Consider the following 20641-nt stretch of genomic DNA (forward strand, 5'->3'; position numbering starts at 1 on the left):
CAAACTGGGAAGTATTACAATGAGAGACGACATTTCGAGTGGCCGTTTATTCGAGCCCTCGAGCGAAGGGACCCCCCAAGCGGTGATGATGATTATATACAAGTGATGCTGATATCTGCCCCATTGGGACTAGCACTGACGATAGTGGGGTGATTGTGAAGAAGCGCCCGTAGCATAACCCAGAGTATTGGGAGCGTCGTCACAGGATCTCACAATAAATTGTAAGGAATAGCATTTTATCAAATCTCATAGCAAACTTACGTGGGGTTATTGCGATTATTTGTGTTGTGACGAAGATGCATGCACGCGTTCTCTATTCGTGTAATATTTATCATAAACTAAGGGTGGGAAATTCCGCAAAAAAAGAGACAAATTAAGACTGCGTAGGTAATAACGCCAAAAATTCAAATTTCTAGAGATAGTGTTCGTTATGAAGAATATAGCCGTCGAAAGTTTGTGCCGTCGAGACTCTTAGGTAATTTCTCATTGAGTTTTATTCGGTTCCAAAAACTAGCGAAAATTTAAAAAAAAATGGTGCCTTTCGTGGCTAAACTTTAAAGCGTTATCCAAGGCACCAAAATATTTCAGTTAGTTCCAATCTCAGAAACGTTTACAAAGAACCTAGAAACCAAAATATGTATGGGGATCGTTGTGGTTGAAGTCTTGATTTCAGCTGTATCCCGACCAATTAATAGCTTACAAGTTCAGCTCTCTTAGGGTTTCGGCAAAGGTGCCACTAGCTGCCTCCCTGCCAAGCTTTAGCATTTTCACGAACATTCCGCTACTTCAAGCTCCCATTTCACGGGAACGTTTTATTCTCTGGTCTACATATTTTAACATGGACACCAGCGACGGCATCTAGCTGGGTATTTACCAATAATATAGGCGCAAACCTCCATCTTGGCTAGAGAGAGCTTATTGCCATATTTCCGCTAGGTGAGTTGTTTCGTGGTTTTATCAAAGACAGCGCCCGGCAAGAGGGGAAAAAAAAGCATAACGAGTAGACAGGATGACGGCTGGTCCCGTCTATCTGCTATTCTATTTTGTCTCTGTCATATTGCAGTCTCCTTTAGTTTTAATAGACCCCATTTTCAGCACGAACTTCCAGAGCCCTCTATTGCCGTCAAATTGAAACGAGTTACACAGGCGGGTGCACAAGTTAAACGTTGCATACGGAAATATAACAACCCTTCCGTTCGTCCTCGTACTAGTCTACATTATGTTTTAATTTATATTTATTTATCCTCGTCTGTAAACAAAAACAAGTTTTTTTGTTGTTCAGAGTCATGGTCATTGGAATTAACCTTAAACACTGGACAGCCTACATAGCGTCCATGGAGCTAGAAAAGTCTTTTATAAGTTCCTTGCAACCTTTGCAGCAAAACTTCCGTGACGTGAAGTGCTTTAGGTAGTGCCCTTTTACTTAGGCTATAGGCTATACAATAGAGACGCGATCAATTTCAGTTACGGGTACCTATAAACCCCGGTATTAAAAGACAAATACGACTTCGACAATTACTGCTTTTATAGAAGGTGACGTGGTCAAGCACCGCTCAGAGATGTCTACGTAGTTCATGACATTTATGAACTTCCAGTCGCTTTTCTGTTCTGCACATTTTTCTTCGTTTCTCTCTTTGCTTACGTGGCCAAGTATGGCATGTCAAATGCAAGCTGTCAGCATGTTGCGCAACACCTTCGAAACACTCACTAAAACACTAACTCCTTAAAACTACCGAATCTCTTACCTGAAATTATAAATCGTTTATAGCCCCGATAACTCATGTTGCGATGGCTGCTACACTAGGTTATACTACCAGGGCCAAACAATTGAAAGTTGTCCCAAAGAGAACGCGGTTGACGGAGTAGTGCTCCATCTTGGTGGCACCACACAGAAGTTGATTGATTACGATGTCCTTCGTTTACCTCGAGTGCGTTTGGAACGGCGCCGTCGGAGCAGTAAAATTGAAACTGCATGATTGCGGCAGAACTTAAGTCGGGACACTTACCACAGTACGGTAGGTTGCCGACCCACCGCCCCTGCTCAGAACACGATCTCGTCGGCGACCTGCGTGAAAAAATCAAATGAAAAAACGCTGAAGTTTTTACAGGAGCGACCAGAAGAGTAGAATGACAAACCCAATCGATAATCGCTACGACTTTTTGAACCGTGTGAACAGCGCCTCTCCAGAAAAGGGACACAATGTTGCTTTCCCCGTTAATTTCTTAGGTAATAAATAGAAATACCGCTTGAGCGTTTGCCTCCGCAAACGCTCAAAGAGCCTTACGAAAGTCCACATGCACCTTGAAAAAAAAGCAACAAGCGGCTAACTTGCATTTAAGACACCTAGGAAAAATGTACACTTCTTGCTGCCGCATGCTGCTCCACAATCAATACAAATTTATGCAGACGCGCTAAAACCTCGCACCGCTTTGGTTTCTTCTCGTAGGACATGCGATGTTAGCCGCACACCATCAAAATTTACGTTATCACCTTACGCAAGCGTGCACGGATGTGACAAACCTGTGAGACGCTCTGACAAGTAGTTATTATTTTCTGTCAATTTTCGTGCTTCAACAAGTAAGGATTTCGATGTACCCAAACTTAAACATTCGTTGCATTTATACAGTTCTACTTCTCAGCCTGCATTGTGCGCGTCTCCTCTGTTGAATCCCGCATCGACGCCTACCAGATGCGACGCGTTCTTTTATTGGACCCCTAAACGTTTCAAGTGGCTACTAATCTCGTCATATACGTCAAAAATTTTTTAATGTACAGATTAGGCGTGTATACGCCTGCGTAATCATGTCTCATCAGCCCACACGGCTCAAAACTGCAATCGATATTTGCGTAAACGCCTAACGATTCGGGAAAATCTTTATTCACGCCAGCTTTGCGTTAGAGTAATTTCCGAAGTTTAACAGTGAGAATCCCTCAATGCTGAGAGCCTTCAAACCAGCGGCATAGTGAGAGACGTGATTTGGAGAATGTCCTTGGTGTGTCCGCCTGCCTGAATTGAACTCCCACGCAACCACCGTTGCGAGGAACCCACCCCCGCAGCGCAAATCCCAATCTCTCTTGTAATTAAACTTTGAAGTAGTCACTTCTGCTACGGCGAAGCCTCTCGGGCATGTGATTAATGTTGCCCAGACCAGCTAGAGCTCCGACCATAGTGTTTCAATCGAAAAAAGTCTATGTGACGTATGCCATGCATACAAGTACTTGTATATGCACCCCGCGTTTCCCCTTATAAGGAAAGTGAATTATAGACGCGGTGGGCTCCCAGGAGAGGCAACTGCTTACACAGTGCATTTGACAGGGTAATACTCTTATACAATGTAGCAATGACTGCCTGTCGGTCGACGGGTAACCAATCCTGCTTGTGCAACCGAGGACTGTGCAGAAGTGTTTACGTCCACTACCTACGCAATCGTGCTCTTTACATCTGACAAATGCCTGACAGAAATGCAGCAAGGTGTGTGCTTTTCTCTCTCGCGGAGCAACGTAGAATAATTTTAAGGTCATGCACAGGGCTTTATTGTGAGCAGCTGGCCAGGTCCTTATGAAGCATGAAACGACAGTCGTTTCAACATTGACGACAGAAATTTGACAAAAGTAACGAATGGTGCTTGTATACGAAAAAAAACCCAGAAGTCCTGGATTGGCGCTATTTCGTCTGATAGTGCTCAAGTATTTCAACAACAAGCAGTCTCGCATCCAGCTAATACCTCATTATTTCAGTACAGAATGTGGTGTGTAGTATGCTCCAGTGAAACTGCCCCGTACGTACACGCACGTATGCAGGTCGCGAAGTCAGCCCAACTCATTTTTTTGTATCCGATATGCCCTCTGAGATGGTGTTCCGGCTAAGGTCGAAATCAGAGCAAATACTTGACAAGTTAGCATAACACAACTTTCTCGTGCTCCGTTTCTGTACTAGTGGGTGATCTCTTCAGGAGGAAGATTGCCTCACAGTCTTTATATTTCGTGTTTTGTCCATTCCGTCTTACAGAGATCTCCGGGCAATTTGAATGCCGAGGCTTGCTTAGACAAGAATGTGGCAGCTGATAAGTAGTTCCTCGACCCTGTCCTTACATCATGACAAACGATACTGCTTATGTTTTTGCCAAATAAAGCACAATTAAGTTCAGAAAAGAAAGTAAAGCAAGGTTAATATTGCTTACCGCGGCGTACAATGGTGTATTAGCTAAAGTAAGCAGGCTAAGTTATTGGCCGTCTAAACAAAATGGAGCTCTGAATTATCCAAGTTCGCCAACGCGCTCCGTCATAAGAAGTATTCGTGAACAACCAATACAAACATTCAAATTTAATACAAATCAAAGAAAAGAGATTGTGAATTCAAGAGATATTGAACCTCTGTGAAACGTCGTGCAGACTCAACCTTAAAAAAAAACATCAAATTTCACAAATTCATAATTCGGGTGTTTAGAGTCCCCACATACACACCTGGGCTATCAGGCGCGCTCTAGGGGAGGGTTCCGGGTTAATCATAACCACCTGGGCATTCTCAACGTGCGCCGAAATCTTGACACAGAAGCGTTTTTGCTTTTCGCCTCTATCAGAAAAGGCGCCACTGTGGCTGGGATCAAACCCCCGTCCTTGTGCTCAGCAGCACAAAACCTTAGCCACTGGAAACCTAGGGTGGTTAAAGGCAAGTGTACAGCACTAAGACTTACCCGAAGAGCTCGTAACCTGGATCGCACGCGTATGTGGCCACAGTGCCCGCCGTCCGGTCATTGTTGCTGAAGCTCACTGTCGAGTACAGTGGCACGGCGGGGGGCGGACATGACACCGCTGTAAAGGAAGATACGCAGAATATGTTAAACGCCATTTTAACAATCAGTCAATCAGTATGCGTTCTGGTCAAGCAGGCAAAGCAAGCATGACTCTCCGCAGTGTCGGATCTCATTTCATCCACCGGTGAACATTTCTAAGAAATGTGGGACAGCTGATATTATTGTAACAAACAACTGGTAGCAAAACAAACGTTCCACGACGATAATACCCCTGTAATGCATGCCGCAACAAAACAAGATGGCGAGAGGTATTTTATCACCGTCTTACAGCTTCGCAATTCTAAGGAAATATCATTCGAAACAAACACACAAACTCGAATTAACCAAGAAGCAGTCGATGACCTGAAAAGCCATCAGTGGTCTCCGGGCTGTTTCCTTGTATCTTAGAGAAAATTTTTGTAAGCCCTTGAAAGCTAGCAACGAATAATTTCCACGTCTCTGGAGTCACGCGCTGCTACAGACTGTGCAGATTCTAAGCACCCTTTCACCTCTTGTAGCCATCAAGTCGGAAAATAACATATCGAAAGCTACAAACTTGTGACAGCTGGTGCGTTGCGACCGTCAACAATTGGGCAAAAGGCATTGGCAAAAAAAAAACAAAGGAGACGGACCTCCGCGCCTTGTGCGTCCACTTGCGTTCTTTCGACCCCTTCTTATCTGTTGTTTTTTATTGTCATAACAATTCGTGAACTAAAAAGGTGTGCTTCAACCTACCAACTGGTCCGGTCAACTTCAATGGGCATCAACAAGGAATTAGACCATTCTCCCCGCCAAATATAAGACGTGTGATTGCACTAGACGAGCACTGTTCAGAAAACATAATGCACGCTTTACAAAGAGCTACGATAGAAGCTGTCTCCGAAACCAAGCAGTTTGGTCCGTTTGTATTCTAACCTTTGCAGAAAACAAAACTGATGTGATCGAAGCAACGCTGCAACATCTGCGCAAGTGGAATCCCCTAGACCGAACTGCCTCCCCCGCTGTCCTGTGTTTTGCTCGACCGGGTGACGTCACGAGGGTGAAAGCCACTCTCATTCGATGGCTACAAACACACTTCTGTCACCCCACATGTGTCATATCCTGCGGATTCTAGGGAACCACCGGTGCTCGCTTTCGTCATCCCGCTGCCCACTCGGGTACCCGCGCTCGGGTACCACTCGGGTGGGTACCACTCGGGCGGGTACCACTCGGCTACCCGCCCACTCGGGTACCCGCGCTTCGCCTGCCTACTCTACGAGCGAGGCAGGAGGCGACACTTGGGTGCCCTGCACTTTCCACTCAACTCTCAAGGGTGTTTTTTAACAATGGGTGCGGCCACCGGCTGAAAATTTCCGCCGTGTAATCCTCGCCCTCGTACCCTGGTTGCAGTAAAATCCCCAGCTACGACAACGCTTGAAGACCGGAGCACCTAGCGACACGAAACTAGAATACCTTTCCCTCCCACCTCCGTCAGCCTCAGAAGATCTGGTGTTGAACGACGAAAGATCGACTGGAAAGCACCGAAAGCTGAACGGGAACATTTACCAAAAAACCTGCACTGGAGGCAAAGGAGGCCAAATTGGCTAGCTTTCAGGAAGCGGAGGTCCGACTCAAGCTAATATAGTCAGTGTGGAACAATTTCATACTAATAATGATAGTCTTTCTGAAACTACCCGACCGTGAGAATTTTTTCTGTCTGCCTGCCACTCGAATGAACTCTCTGTCACCCGGCCTCCGCTGTAGAAGGATGCACTAAGTGAGCTAAGGCAATATGGTCTCACTCTCTCTCTCGTTGCCCCATCTTGCTAACTCTACGTTCGCACAACTTCGCACAGATGGGATGGGAAGAGCGTGATGGGTGGAATGGGGAGACAGGAGATAGCAGGGTTGGGAAAAACCCACAGCTATTCGACGGGATTAGCAGCGCAGCTAGGGTTACGCGGCCAGTTGCATGCTGTCTCTTCGGGCATGGACATTGTAGCTCTTGGCATTTCATTACAGCAACAGCACTAACAAACTTTCGGAGTGCCAGACATACTCAATTCAGAATTGCTTGTTATCTGGTGTAGACTCCTCTGCTGCACAATACGGCCCAGCAAGCTCTAATTATTAGACTCCATACAGACCCCCACGGTAGACTGCCATGCCACGGCATTTTCAAAGGGAAGACGGTGGCGTATGAGGCCCGTCAAGCCCATCCAGCTCTCGGTCGGCGTAATGAATATACGTATCTCATTACTGTTCCATAAGTTTGTTCCACCTGCACTGACGCCAGGCAATTCATCTCCGTCAAGTTTCCTCTCAAGAGCCTTTTTACCGCTCGTTGCTGCACTCCCTAACGACACAAAAGAAAACGGACTAACGAAAACAGCAAATAAAAACGCACAAAATAATAGGTAGGCGCACCCCTTCAAAAACTCGCTCTTCGCCCTTCCGGCGGCTTTGTTGTTGTTATTATTGTAGTTACTTTCTGCCTACCTGTACTCATCCATCTTGTCGAGTGTGTCTCATCGCGATTTGTTGCTTTTTTAGTGCAGTACCGCCCTCCTTTGTGCGTTTTCCTGCCCCACAACGACCTCCCGGTCTGTGAGCTCAGGCGACACTGGCTGGCTTCCGCAAAAGCAGAGAAGTGGCGCTGCTTCTGGCGTGCCGTAGTCTCTGTAGCGTGACGTATCGCTGCCGAACGTAGCTTTCCAGTGTCTGCTCAGATGCGCGAACTATTTGTTTGTTTGTTTTTTACATTTTAAAAAAATATTCCGTTTCAAGCCAATAACTTGTTCCCAGTTCTCGGGCGGTAAATTTCACTTTGGAAATTTCACTTCGGAGAAAAAATTCCGCTCAAAACGCCAAAATCAATTTACATGTAGAGAATTATAAAGCACCAAAGTGGCTATTTGCGCGTGTTAGTTGAACATGACCAGGGGAAAACAGGGCGGCTGGCACACGGACAAAAAACGTAGCTTTCCAGTGTCTGCTCAGATGCGCGAACTATTTGTTTGTTTGTTTTTTACATTTTAAAAAATATTCAGTTTCAAGCCAATAACTTGTTCCCAGTTCTCGGGCGTTAAATTTCACTTTGGAAATTTCACTTCGGAGAAAAAATTCCGCTCAAAACGCCAAAATCAATTTAGATGTAGAGAATTATAAAGCACCAAAGTGGCTATTTGCGCGTGTTAGTTGGAACATGACCAGGGGAAAACAGGGCGGCTGGCACACGGACAAAAAAAAGAACTGGACACACCTAGCACTCGTGTGTGTCCAGTCCTCTTCTTTTGTGCGCGTTCCAGCTGCGCTGTCTTTATTAGACAAAGACTAAAAAATGTTTTATATTTATTTTCCTCCTGGTTAGGGGCAATAATTTTTTCTTAGATTTTGAACTAAACAGCGCTGTTTTGCAAAAAGGCTTATTTAGTCGTCTCCATGTGATAACAGTATAAATGTGATACGCCGTCAACATTTCACGAGGGCGACGCCTGGTGAGGGACGTAGTGAGGCAAAGTAGGCAAACACTGTTCTCTCCAAACACATCTGCTCCTTAATGGCAGTAAGTTGACTTCACAGGAAATGCGCTCCGCCGTCGAAGCAAAACAAAAAAAACTCATAAAGTACCCTGACAACGCTAGCGGCATCTGCCTTTTCCTGCCTTACGGCTGGACCATGTTTTCTCCGTCTATCCCTAGCACGCCTCCTCTCTAATCAACTGCAAATGCCATATCGGCACATTGCGATGTCGTGAAGCCGACTTTAAGAAAGAACTCCCAGTATGACGCTTCATAGCGGCACATGGGTCTCATAGAGGTATTCATAAAAAAGACTCAGGGCCTTCGTATACTCATACATGGCCGCCTATACTACCTCCTGAAAAAATGTAGTCAACTAAGGCCCCTGTGCGTAGTAGTAATGCTGACCACCAAGGGCTTCTGTCTAGAGCACAGGAATACATGGAATCTTATGCACGTATTAAAGCGTCATAGGGCCTTCATACCTTGATATCATTCCGCTGATGACCGGCCGAGAAACGGTCCTCCCAGCAATTCATTTACGCGTGATAACAAAACAGGCTTTCAATTGATGGAGCACAGGCAATGGAGTAGCATCTTCACGTGCGCGTCCGCTGCACGGAACACGTGTAATGTGCGGAGGTCCAAATGACAAGGGATTCAATAAATATTGTTTTCCAACAGGGTTCTTTAAGTTGCAACCGTAGTTAGCCGAACCCCTCTGGCGGAAGTTTCACGGAGGCATCCGTCCGCTGTATGTGACCTCCTCTGTTTAATCAAAACTTCCTTGCCTTGACCGGTGAGTGTAACAGAAGTTTTCTCAGCCACCTGGAATAATCCTTGAGTGGGTCCGTAATTTCAACCCGAGCGTAATTGCAAGCCAGCGTGTCACCTTCAGGTCACACGCTTGAGGATTGTTCGCATTCCACTAGGACATATCGTCGCAGGCTCCAAAGCACCGCACCGTCTCGTTTATCCATTAGCAACCGGAAGCGAACGTTTCGCTCCCGCTACGGACGGTGATCAAAATGCGGCCATCTTTTCCGACAGCGAGCACCTAGCTAACTACACTTCGAGTTCCCGATATCATTCTATTGTGCATGGAAACTGAGACTCTTCGTACTGCCTGATGATAATAAATATCATCAACAAATTATTTAGGTCCACTGCAGGACGAAGACCTCTCCCATCGACCTCCACCCACTCCTGTACTCGTTATGGACACGCAAAAACAACGCAATCAGCTTCCTGAACGCAAATCAGTTGAACGATAATCAATCAGCTATTTGTTTTTTATTCGACGTTCATAGACACCACAACTGACAAATCCACCACAAAACCCGATAAATAATTTTTAAAGCATAGATTTCACACCGACTCCTTCAGTTATTCATATGTTCCGAAAGACATCACAGAATTGAATATGTGACCAGAAGAAGTTGATTTACGTTTCTTTAATCTGCTCTGTCTAGGTTCTCTAACCCTAACTTAGTTACTACGTCTGAACAAAGTATGTTTATATATATATATATATATATATATATTGTGTTACCTTTTGACGAAGAAGTTGCACTGTACATGTAGCTGTACGTGTCGTATCAATAAGCTTCCTATTAAACTGGAACCAAAGCCTTTTGTAATTCCTTCAACCATGCGTGGATGATCACGCCTATTCTTGCCCTTTTATTATTGTACACTTTCCTGCTAAAGCCTTCGTAAGGCCAGTCGTACGTGCCAAATAAATATTCAAATGAAGAAATAAAGGATGACCGCTAGCCGAAGAAAACCGAGCATAACGCAATGTCTCTACTTAATTCAGATAATTTACATCACAACGCGCTACTCCCTTTCTGAGGAAGAGAAGAATACAACTCAAAAAGGAGAAAAATGAAGGATGGGGAGAGAAGCCGGTCACCTAGTTGTCCGAAGACAAAGACGTTTATTCATGTTTCTGGCGTTTTTTCTCTCGAGCCCTGACTGCTGGGTATTTGCTCCCTTTTCCAAGCGACCCAAATGGCGCTTTGCCGTGGTCAGCGCAGACAGACGTCCGGTGCCCGCACAAGCATTATAATGTCTCGCTGCTTAGAAAACAAAAGAAGCCACACTGAATTTCCGGGTAAGGCGGACGACGCTTCGGAGATGGATGGGACAGAGTGCTGCCGCCCCTCGAGAGAATAAAAGTCCTTTACGCAGAACAAACGGGTAATATTTTACATTCGTTTCCTTGAGAAAGAAACTCATAGCCTGGTGGAAGCGTGAACGGATACCCTGAGCTCTCCTTCTTTGAATTTTGCCGTGGTTGCTGTCTAGCCTGCATTGCACTTCTGTAGAAAACGCCATCAAAATCCCTTTATTTCTGCAGCAAAATTGGAGGCGACATTCATAAACGCCAACGATTCCAACTTCGCATCCTGCTTTTCTTAGGACTCCCGTTTTTCGTTCTCTTTTGTCGCTTTGTTCGAACTTGGTAGACAACAGGACTGTTCAATAACAATAAACCAAAGAGACCGTGTTCAACTAGCGCCACCAAGCAGCTACGCCAAGGGTCACACGCAAGTATTACGAGCTATCGCTGAATTGTGAAGCCTGTCATTTTGAACGCCTCTGTCTACTCCGCCTGACACTTTAACGGTGGCATTTATCTTAGTTTCCGTCGGTAATAATACATTTCGCCTTTCGTCGCACTCCTCCTGTTCCCGCTACTGCCATCTTGGCTTGATAAACATAAAACTCGAAAGCGGTATTGCAATGACTGGACGAGAGAACATTTCCCCATCGGTTATTTGTCTGTCCACCGTCATCTTTTTTCTTGAAGACGCTGCACACTGGTACAGTTGACTCCCGTTAATACGAAGCACACGGGGACCGCAAAATACTTCGCATCAACATAACTTCCAATTAAACAAAAAGCACACGAACAGGATTGTTATTAGACTGCAGCACGTCTCCCTTGTTGATTACGTTCAGAATGTCGACTGTCATCGCCAATTCGAGCGTACGGCAAGCGTTGCCATGATAGTTGAGACATCGCTAAAATCAAAGCATGAAGTGACCAACTCGCAAATTGCTCGCACAGCGCTATGCGCAACAAAGAAGGCAGAGGACGTGAAACAGAGACATACGTACGTTGGAGTGATTCTCAACTGACGTGCCACTTTATCGACTGTGCGCTGCATTAGCTGAGATGGCGCCGACATAGTGCACAGCACAGCGGCGTTTGGGCGCTTAAAAACTTTGAATTTTATCGATAAATGACCGTCACCTCTATGCTTTTTTTTTCTGATACTTTCAAGTAATCAGTATAATTGGTCGTAGCTTCGAATTACTGGATGATGTCTTCCATTGGGTTGCATGTCACTTCCAATTAACCGCAACTTCCAATTAAGCGACTTCGAATTATCGAGATCCGACTGTTTATTACTCCATACCTTATCTATTTCTTCCACCACCATCTCGTTTCGGCAGCAAGTATTCTTAACCGCGCAATTACATAACTTATTTTGCGGTATTTGTCAAGCATCCGTTGTTCGCGTTGCTGGCCAGACGACCGTACTCCTTACCCTTGGTCTGCCTGGCACGACGCTCGTTCTGGAAACGTCGCCTCCCTTACCTTTACAATTTTCGACTACGCTACCTCGACATGGTTTGGTTACTTTCATTTCTTGGACTCGTCACTTTTACTGACCAGTCAAAGGCCGCAAAGCTTCTGTGATACAGACGAGAGAGCATTAGGACTGAATGTGGAATACAGCTGACCCGAGAAGCGGGTTTGCGCTCACGCAGGGCCTTCCGTGCAAGTTGGAAGGGTACAAATGTGTGTGAGAGAGAGAAGTCTCCTTATCACAGGAAAGCAGATAGGTCTGTCGTTTTTTTGCTGCCTAAATGCTACTCTCCGGGGATCAGAAGGAGGGAATACACTATAGGAACTATTGCGGCACAGGTGAAAGAAAGTGTGAGGTAAAGGGAAAAAAATACAAAAGAAGTTAGCATGTAGGTTTTAGCGGGCACGTAAAGAGTCTAGATGTTCTCACGGGGTCATGATATCCACTCATAAATAGTATCAGCTGATGTGTCACTGATCAGCTCACTGATGTCATGCAGGCAATGAAATAAAGCGGACAGCACTTTCCGCTGGAAGGAGGGAGATAGATGGTCATTGCCCATGAAGTGCTTGTAGGGTTGAGAAACTGTTGTTGCCGCCTTCCACACCTCCCTATTACACTGCAATGTGTGTAAGTTGACCCATCGCATGATTCGACACGTGCTCTAGTACTTTCCATGTGTTTGACACCTTGCAACGTACCCACCGTGCACCTCGAGCACCGATCTCTACGCAACACATGGGGCGAAGCACCTTAGGACCTCTCTTTGTCGGTGGCTTGTCCCTTGGCGACCGTGACCACAGTGTTGCGCATGCGTGAGGAGCATTGGATTGGATTGAATTGGATTGTATTGCATTGAATTTGGATGGATTAGATTGGATTGGATTAAGTTGAATTGTATCGGATTGGATTGGAATTGGGCATAGTGTACACACGCATTGTCACTCATTTACATGCGCCAGTGGGAAATTCCATGGGTGATTTACGGTAAGAACGATCCCCAGTGGTTCGCCCACTCGTCATGACTCACTTCGTGGAGATGCGTGATTTTTTTTCGTGCCTTGAGTGCACCGTGCACCAAAGACCCCTTATAAGCAAAATTAGCAGTGGCTTAGCTAGGCCGTGCCAGGATATACGTAGCGTGAGCTATAAGGTTCAGCTGGCTCTTCCTAGGTTTCCTCGTTGTCTAGGATTAGCTGATTATCATGTTTACTGCTGCTAAAACGACTTCCAATCCAATCTAGTTCAATCCAGTCCAGTACAGTCCAGTCCAGTCCAGTCTAATCCAATCCAATCCAATCCAATCCAGTCCAGTCCAGTCCAGCCCAGTCACTGCTCCTCGCGCATGCGCAGCACGGCTCTCCAGGAGCCACGCGAAACGGCTACCAAGCGGTTCCGGCTTGGCTACTTCGCCAAGCTGTCAGACATGGCTACTGCGCAACGGAGGCGCACAGCTGGGCACCCGCCGGAGCCAGTGCGCCTGCCGCGGCCATGACGTCACTCCTCTGGAATGTGCAGACCGGCGAATGTGCAGACCCATTTCTCTACACACCCGTACTCCAATCGGATTGGATTCCCATTCCAATCCAATACAATCCAATTCAATCCTATCCAATCCAATTCAAATCCAATCCAATCCAATTCTCTTCGCGCTTGCGCAGCACGGCCCTCCAAGGTCCACGCGAAACTGCTCAACTTCGGCCAGTGTAGCTTACGCTACAATGCTCGAAATGTTTTCCCACGCGAGCATGTTGTGTCAGGGGGACCTTCTCTTGTATTTACCTTCGTTTCATGTTTAGCGCCACTTTTCAGTCAACAAAGAGTTGCGCACCGACCATCGCACTTCCTCCTTCGTTCACCCGGGCCCTCAAACACGGGGATAACCTCAGGGCTTCCCGCTCTCAGCTCCATTCGTCGCGGTCGCACCAAGAAGCGCCAAGGTTAACGCACTCTCCGGGATCCCGTTCCTTTCGCGGACGCTTGCAAACGGAACGGACACATTACGGCCGGCGACAACACTCGCGTCTTCCGCTGCAAAAAACTCTGTGCGTGCACTTCCGCGCCTAATCGGAGGCGTTCCGGTTGCGCAAGGCGACGGGGACGGGTGCTGGGTACGCCGGGCTTCAGCCGAGAGGTTCTGGGGAGAAAAATAAACTGGTGTGCCACACGCACGTAGTAGACCCGAACTGAAACGTTCCAAATCACAGTGGCTTCGAGCAGCACGAGTAGGAAACTTAAGTCTGGCAGTTTTGCATGGAAGGGTTCTGCGGCAAAGGACATATTTTACTCTGCGCCGGCTGCTAGCCATCTTCTTCATCACCATCATTTATTATACCCTTAAGGCCCCCTTGCGGTGTATTACATGAGGAGGGAGCAAGTATAAAAATTCCACAGAAGGCGATGGTCGATGGTACAGGCGTAGAAGTGAGGCAGATTCATAATGAAATGGCAGCAACACAGCAAATATATATACATATATACATAAAGGCACTGTAGCAATGAAAATAAAGATTCAACTGAAATGATTTGGGATTAACTGCTTTAACACTGAGCGGTAACGTTCGTTGACTATGGTTTAGGGTGGGGTATTCCGATCTTCTACGGCTGCAGGTAAAAAGGATTTGTTAAAGCTTTATTTGACCCATGTAGGCACTGCAAACTTAACGAGTTAAACAGGCCACTCGATGAACGGGCAGGAGGGAGAAGGACTGTACTGCGTGAAGAGAAATTCTAATATATTTTGTGTAAGCGGCATAGCTGAGTAACTTGTCGGCGGATTTCGAGGGAGGGAAGGTGAACAGATAGTTTAACATTGGTGATACTTGAGCGTGGGTTGAACTGTGAGGAAATAAATCTTGCGGCATGATTCTGAATTGATTCAAGTGAATCGATCACGTAATTTTGGTGGGGGCTCCAAATAGCTGACCCATATTCAAGTGTACTACACGTAAAAGTTTCGTAAGCCAGTTTTGAATTTGGGGGGGGGGGGTGGGAGGGGGACAGAAGGTTAGAGATCTTTTGATATAGCCAAGTGATTTAGCCGAGGTGGCGGTTAGTTGCTGTATGTGCTCGCACCATGTTAGATTGCTTGATATCACTACTCCGAGGTATCGATACGAATCAGCCTGGGTTAGAAAATTGGAGTTCACCGAATACTGGAAAGAAAATTTACTGCGCGTTGTACGCAAAATGTAACACCGAAGCAGTTTGATGTGGCTCTTCAGAATATTCGATGTCCTACGCCCCTCTCAGCGCATATTTTGAGTGTAATTATTACATTTGCTGCGTCCACTTTTAAAGGCAATAATTTTTCCAGAGGTATCTGGCGTAAAATTCTTGTCTGTGTGTCTGTCTGTCTGCCTGCCTCTCTGCCTGTCTGTCTGTCTGTCTGTCTGTCTGTCTGTCTGTCTGTCTGTCTGTCTGTCTGTCTGTCTGTCTGTCTGTCTGTCTGTCTGTCTGTCTGTCTGTCTGTCTGTCTGCCCGCCTGCCTGCCTGCCTGCCTGCTTGCCTGCCTGCTTGCCTGCCTGCCACCCGGTCAAAAGTTCAAAAAAATTCGTGGCCAAGAAGCATATGTAGGCAAGGCCCTTTCGAACTACTGAAATACGTGGCACGCATCATACATATCAACAGTGCTCACAAAAAAGAGCTTAGGCATATTTGAGGCAAAACATAAGTACATAACTGACTGTATAATTACATAACTGACATAACTAAGTACATAACTGACAGCCCTCAGGCCCTTTTAATTAATAGACGGACGGGAAATTGGTTGTTACAAAAGCAACTAAAAATGTGGTAAAAACCAACGTGAATGACAGGCGGAATAAAAGTCAATACTAAAGAAATATCTCCTCGAGGTGTTCGAAGAACAACGAAAGAAAAGGTTCCTAAAGATGGCGCACAAGCTGTGCGAACGCGGGAAAATTGAATCAAGTTCAGCAAAACTCCACTGCATCTATTAGGAGAAGACGAACACGGTAAGCGAACAGCAAGGCGGGAGGAAGGGGAGGGTGAGAGAGGGTAATACGAGGCAGGGCGGCAGAAGTCTATCACCTTTACACGACATTTGCCGCGAAGTGAGCTGATCCTTTATTAGATAATATGTCGCCTCATTGCCAAGGAAGCTGCTAACGCCGATTGAGTATCGCTAAGCTTTCCCGACCGTATGGATTGGGGAAAAAGGACGTCCAGCCCTTCACTGCTTCGCGTTGGATTCTGTATTCCGTGAGGAAGACATGGAAGGCGGCTACACATGAACGACAGGGCAAGGTTTTAGCGACTTCCTCCAGAAAAGAAGCCAACTGAGAATACAGGTAAACAGTCGATCAAGCCATACTTTAGCCCACGCGTAAAGTATGCCCAAGCAAACACCAGCCAGTATTGCATTATCCCAAAATGATTTCTCACCGAGTTCCCACTGACTTTAACAAGTACGTATTTTTGCAACAAAAGAAACTTCACCCTGGCGCTCGGCGACTGTAAATGCGAGGAACCCAGAATCCAGGGCTCATTTGAAGGGCCGGCTTCAGCAAAAGGGGAATAAAGCTCCGGTCAGAGCCCAACTGCAACACCGGTCGCCGCTTGGAACGTTCACAGGGCTGCGTGGAGTCAAAAGCACTGCATAACGCTTGGGACTAAAGGCATTGCTCAAGCGATGTAGCCTCTCTCCGCGCATAGTGCAAGCGTACAACACAAAAGCGCCGCCACCGCTAGGCGCTTTAAAGAAGAACCACGCTGCGGAGCCCTCCCGCTGTTGGTGTGTGTGCGCGTTGTGTCACAAACGCCGCTGCTATTGTGGCCTCTCGTAGAGAAGAAAGGAGTGATAGGAGAAAGGCATGGAGTCCGCGTATCTCGACACACGCGGCAGGAAGAAGGCAAGAAGACACGACGACGGGGCCGGCAGAACAGCACGAGGCCGACGACGCTTCTTCTCCTGCCTGTGTTAGCCATTGTGGGTCCTTGTGAGAGTGCGAGGGGCGGCGGCGTCCGCCGTGTGGAAACCGACGACCCGCAATTAGGCAACAAGGTCCACGCCAGTCCATCCGTCGCGTCGCTTTCTCTTTCGACAACCCGGCGTAAAAGGCGCTCTTCTTGAGTGAGGCTGTCGTACCATACCATGGCTTGCTTCGAAGGCCAGCTTTAGGTTTCTCTCCTTCTTGTTTGTGTAGGGGGCGGAAGGGAGAAAAGATCGCTTCCTCGGTGAAGCGATGGTATCCGACATCAAGGCTTGGAGGCTACATTTAAGTTGCTTGTTAAGTTTTTGTGTAGAGTTGAAGAAGAGGCAGACAAGTAGGAAGGATAAACGTCGTCCTTGGTTTCGGGGTGAAACCCCTTAGGAGCTCGAGCTATCGGCGTGTTCTGTCATCGTCTCATGTTTTCACTGTACTGAAACACCGGGACACTCGTTTTCCAACGCCTCGCGCCACAACGCAACGCGTACTAAAAGAAAACTGTACTATGGAAAAAACCGGTTCAAAATAAACTAACCTGATTTAAAGATTTGTGGAACTCTCCCTGCCTACTTCCCTGTCCAATCGTCAAGCACAAGCAGAAGATGTTTGTAGGCGGGTTATAATTTGTGTTAACCGATTAAACCGAGATTAAACCGACACGGGTTTAATTTAAGCTGACCATTGTATACTGTCCTCACTGTTCGAGTCGGCTTTGGAAGAACCGACGCGACTTCCGGTGAGCTGACAGGGCTTCGTTTGGGAGCTCAGTGTCAATCGACGCGGATTCGTGGCGGGTGAAAACAATGCATTTTTATTTATAGGCGACAGCCCTTCTTGAGCTCTTCAAACGCGACAAGTTGGTTTGTCTGTCTCCCTGTCACTCGATTCAGCTAGCAGGCCAAAACCTGAAAGACGCTTCCCACGACAACGACATATAAGCCAAACCGTACCGAACTACTAAAGCCTTTGGTATCGGTCGTACGTGTTGACTTTATCCGGCGCCAAAAGAAAAGTTTGCACACCTTGCACTGGTGTTGCAAGGCTGGAGAAGCAGCAAAGCTGTGGGCCTACCTGGCTTCTCCACACACTGACTACGGATTCCAGGAGGCACGGAGCAAAAAGGGCAAATGTATGCACGTTCCTCGTAGAGCCAGCGCAACCCAAGACTACCACCCCCGACATTAACGGCGGCCAAGACGTCGTCTCCGCCTATCGAGTCAAGCCCGCTTACGTCACGTCCCTCAGACCCACTCAGGGCTTCCCCGCCTCAACAGCCTCACCCCGAAATTCTCAAGCTCAACCGACCAAACACGTCATGTGGGAAATACAACGGCCTCCGACTCAACGTGGGAAGCCCTCCAGCGACCCGCGCTCCACAGGTGCGCCATGCCGAAGATGACGACGGCGAAGGTGGGAGCTCCTGACGTGGGGCGAGCCCGCGCGCAAACCTGGATCACGCCGGGTGCTCCTCCCAAGGCGCACACTCGCGTGCGCTCTTTTTTTTTTTTTTTTTGCTAAAGCCACTGCGCGAAGATCGTACCAGGCGCCTTGAGCCGGCATTTTTTTATGGCATTTGTTTTTGTTAACGCCAAAGAACCAAGCTCAAGATTAAACAGCTCTGCTTTTAAAAAGCTCAGGCGTGTTGGCGGGAAGCTATCAGTGGACAGCGCACCGAAGCAAGGTTCGTTTAATTTAAAAAGCGGGTTGTAATGGTTTGTGCCATAGCACATGAAAACCTAAGCTGTGTGCTATCCCACCAGAAGCTGCATGAAGAATGCGAGCGCGGGAAAATTGAATGGTATTGTCATTGCATTAAGCATGGGAAGAGCGAGAGGGGAGACGAAGAGCCTGAAAGGTGAGAGAGGGTAGAGGAGAGCGTGTTACATTGCATGGCAGGCAGAGGACTATGCTCTCAATGATACTTGCAGCTGACAAGCAGGCACCCGGCAATTTGTTCCCCTGGAAATGACGGCCGGAATCGCTAGGGACCAACTACAAACACAGTGAGCTTCCCCTTTCCCACGCCATTCTATGAAAAAATTCACCTTTTTTCGAGGCATTGGAGAAGAAACACAAATTTTCGCAAGAAGCCGAAAAAAGTAACATAATTGCCACATAAGGCCGTCATGCGAGCTGTACTGTTGGTCTTGTCATATGAAAACCCTTTACCACCCCCCTGGTATTCAGATCACCACGCGAGGATTTGTTCCATCAAAAAGGGCTACTCGTCCACTTCGAAAACATTGCAAAGGCAAATGCGTGCAAAGCCTATTTAAACTCGTCTGGGGCTAACCCACGGCCTTGCATTGGGGAACCTAACCGGCATTTCAAATAACAAAACGGAAGCACCTAAACTGCACCTCCAAAGTGTTCTTGACGTCCGTTTGTGGGGACTCTTTCTACGGCTTGTGCTGGTGTTTTGTTGGGGATGCGTATCTGCAAGAAATGCATGCTCTTGCCCATATGCTTTGTTGCATATCTCTCGACAATGTGCGCATTGGACGACCGTCAGACGGAAAAAAACAAATGTATTTTCTATACTGATGTGCAGCTATTCTGATATCCTATTTGCCGAACATTTATGCCCTTGGCATCACGCGTTCAGTGCTCTAAGATACAGCAGAAAGCGTAAATAATAGAGACATACAGTGGTTATTTCTTGCAGTGGAAAAACTCACATTCACGAAAACATCGCTACGTCGTCGTTTGCGTAGCCACTAAACATTTGCACGCGTTTGGTTTCGTCAGTGTAATGGCTACCCACGCTTCCAAGTGGGTTCCGTACTCGTGACATTATCACGCGAGAACCTTCAGTGCACCTGAAAGCAGATAATCGCCCGTAGAACCCTTCCGTTATCTGGCAGAGTGTCTGTCATAGGTTATCCATTTGAAAACGACGGCAATGCTTAGTGCATACTGCATAGTTAGGATCTTCATATGCCGTAAATACGTTTTCCACAGATGAGCGTGGTATAGGAGAGCAATTTAATTGCCTCAAAAAGAAGCGTCAATCTTTATATTTAAACTGTGGTAAGAAGTACTTTCCGGTGAGGAAGGCTTGACGGCAAAATATTACACAGGGCGTGCGAAGTCTTGTACTAGTGAGGGATGCTTGCGTTCCCAAATCCAGCTCCGTTTTTGGTTGAGTAACCTCTTCACTAAATAAATATTTGTATCCCTGACTCTCTCTCTCTCTCTCTCTCTCTCTCTCTCTCTCTCTCTCTCTCTCTCTCTCTCTCTCTCTCTCTCTCTCTCTCTCTCTCTCCACTCTCCACACACACAATTTTGTTCAAAAGTCCCTTTCGAACGAGGGCATGGTTGAAAAGCAAGAGGTTGATTTTCAGCATCACCAACAATCGGCTTTTTCGTCTCACTCTTCGCTCGCTTGCTCTTTTCCTGGCTTACTGCACACAAAAAAGGCGGCTGCTTGGGCCATTTCTCGCGGACTGGGCTACCTTCAGGGGCCCCTTCCGCCACCCACCGTTTCTTCTTGGCCTCGGTCTTTCCACAAAGACACTCGACCACGTCGTCTCCGCGCTGATCGCTATCTATCGCTCCTATTCTTTCCCGGCAACTTCCGCCGTCAACTTGCGCCCGGCCCCGGGCATTTTGCGCTCGCTTTCATAACGGCGTCGCCTGTGCCGACGGGGTTGGCGTCCGTCCCGACACAGCGAAGCAGCAGCTAACGGCGCACACGCCATAGCTTCCTGCTGTGAAGCCCACTGTTTTGGCAACGCGGCTAACGACGCCCTGGGCTTCGGGTGGAAAGCGCGACGTACCCCCATTCTGGATA

At 47.1% G+C, this 20641-nt stretch overlaps 1 protein-coding gene across 1 annotated transcript in view; it reads right to left on the bottom strand.

Annotated features, from left to right (window-relative positions):
- Positions 1-20641, bottom strand: part of LOC144159193 (P-selectin-like) — a 177602-nt gene that overhangs the window by 38444 nt on the left and 118517 nt on the right. Inside the window, exons 2-3 of the mRNA XM_077690523.1 lie at positions 4696-4813; positions 2007-2065 (exon numbers count right to left, since the gene is read on the bottom strand). Coding sequence (XP_077546649.1) covers positions 2007-2065; positions 4696-4813 — 177 coding nt within the window. The remainder of the gene's footprint in view (positions 1-2006; positions 2066-4695; positions 4814-20641) is intronic.

Source organism: Haemaphysalis longicornis, unplaced genomic scaffold (assembly GCF_048455015.1).
Source record: "Haemaphysalis longicornis isolate Haplotype H1 unplaced genomic scaffold, Haemaphysalis longicornis Haplotype H1 scaffold_10, whole genome shotgun sequence".
Lineage (NCBI taxonomy): Eukaryota > Metazoa > Arthropoda > Arachnida > Ixodida > Ixodidae > Haemaphysalis > Haemaphysalis longicornis.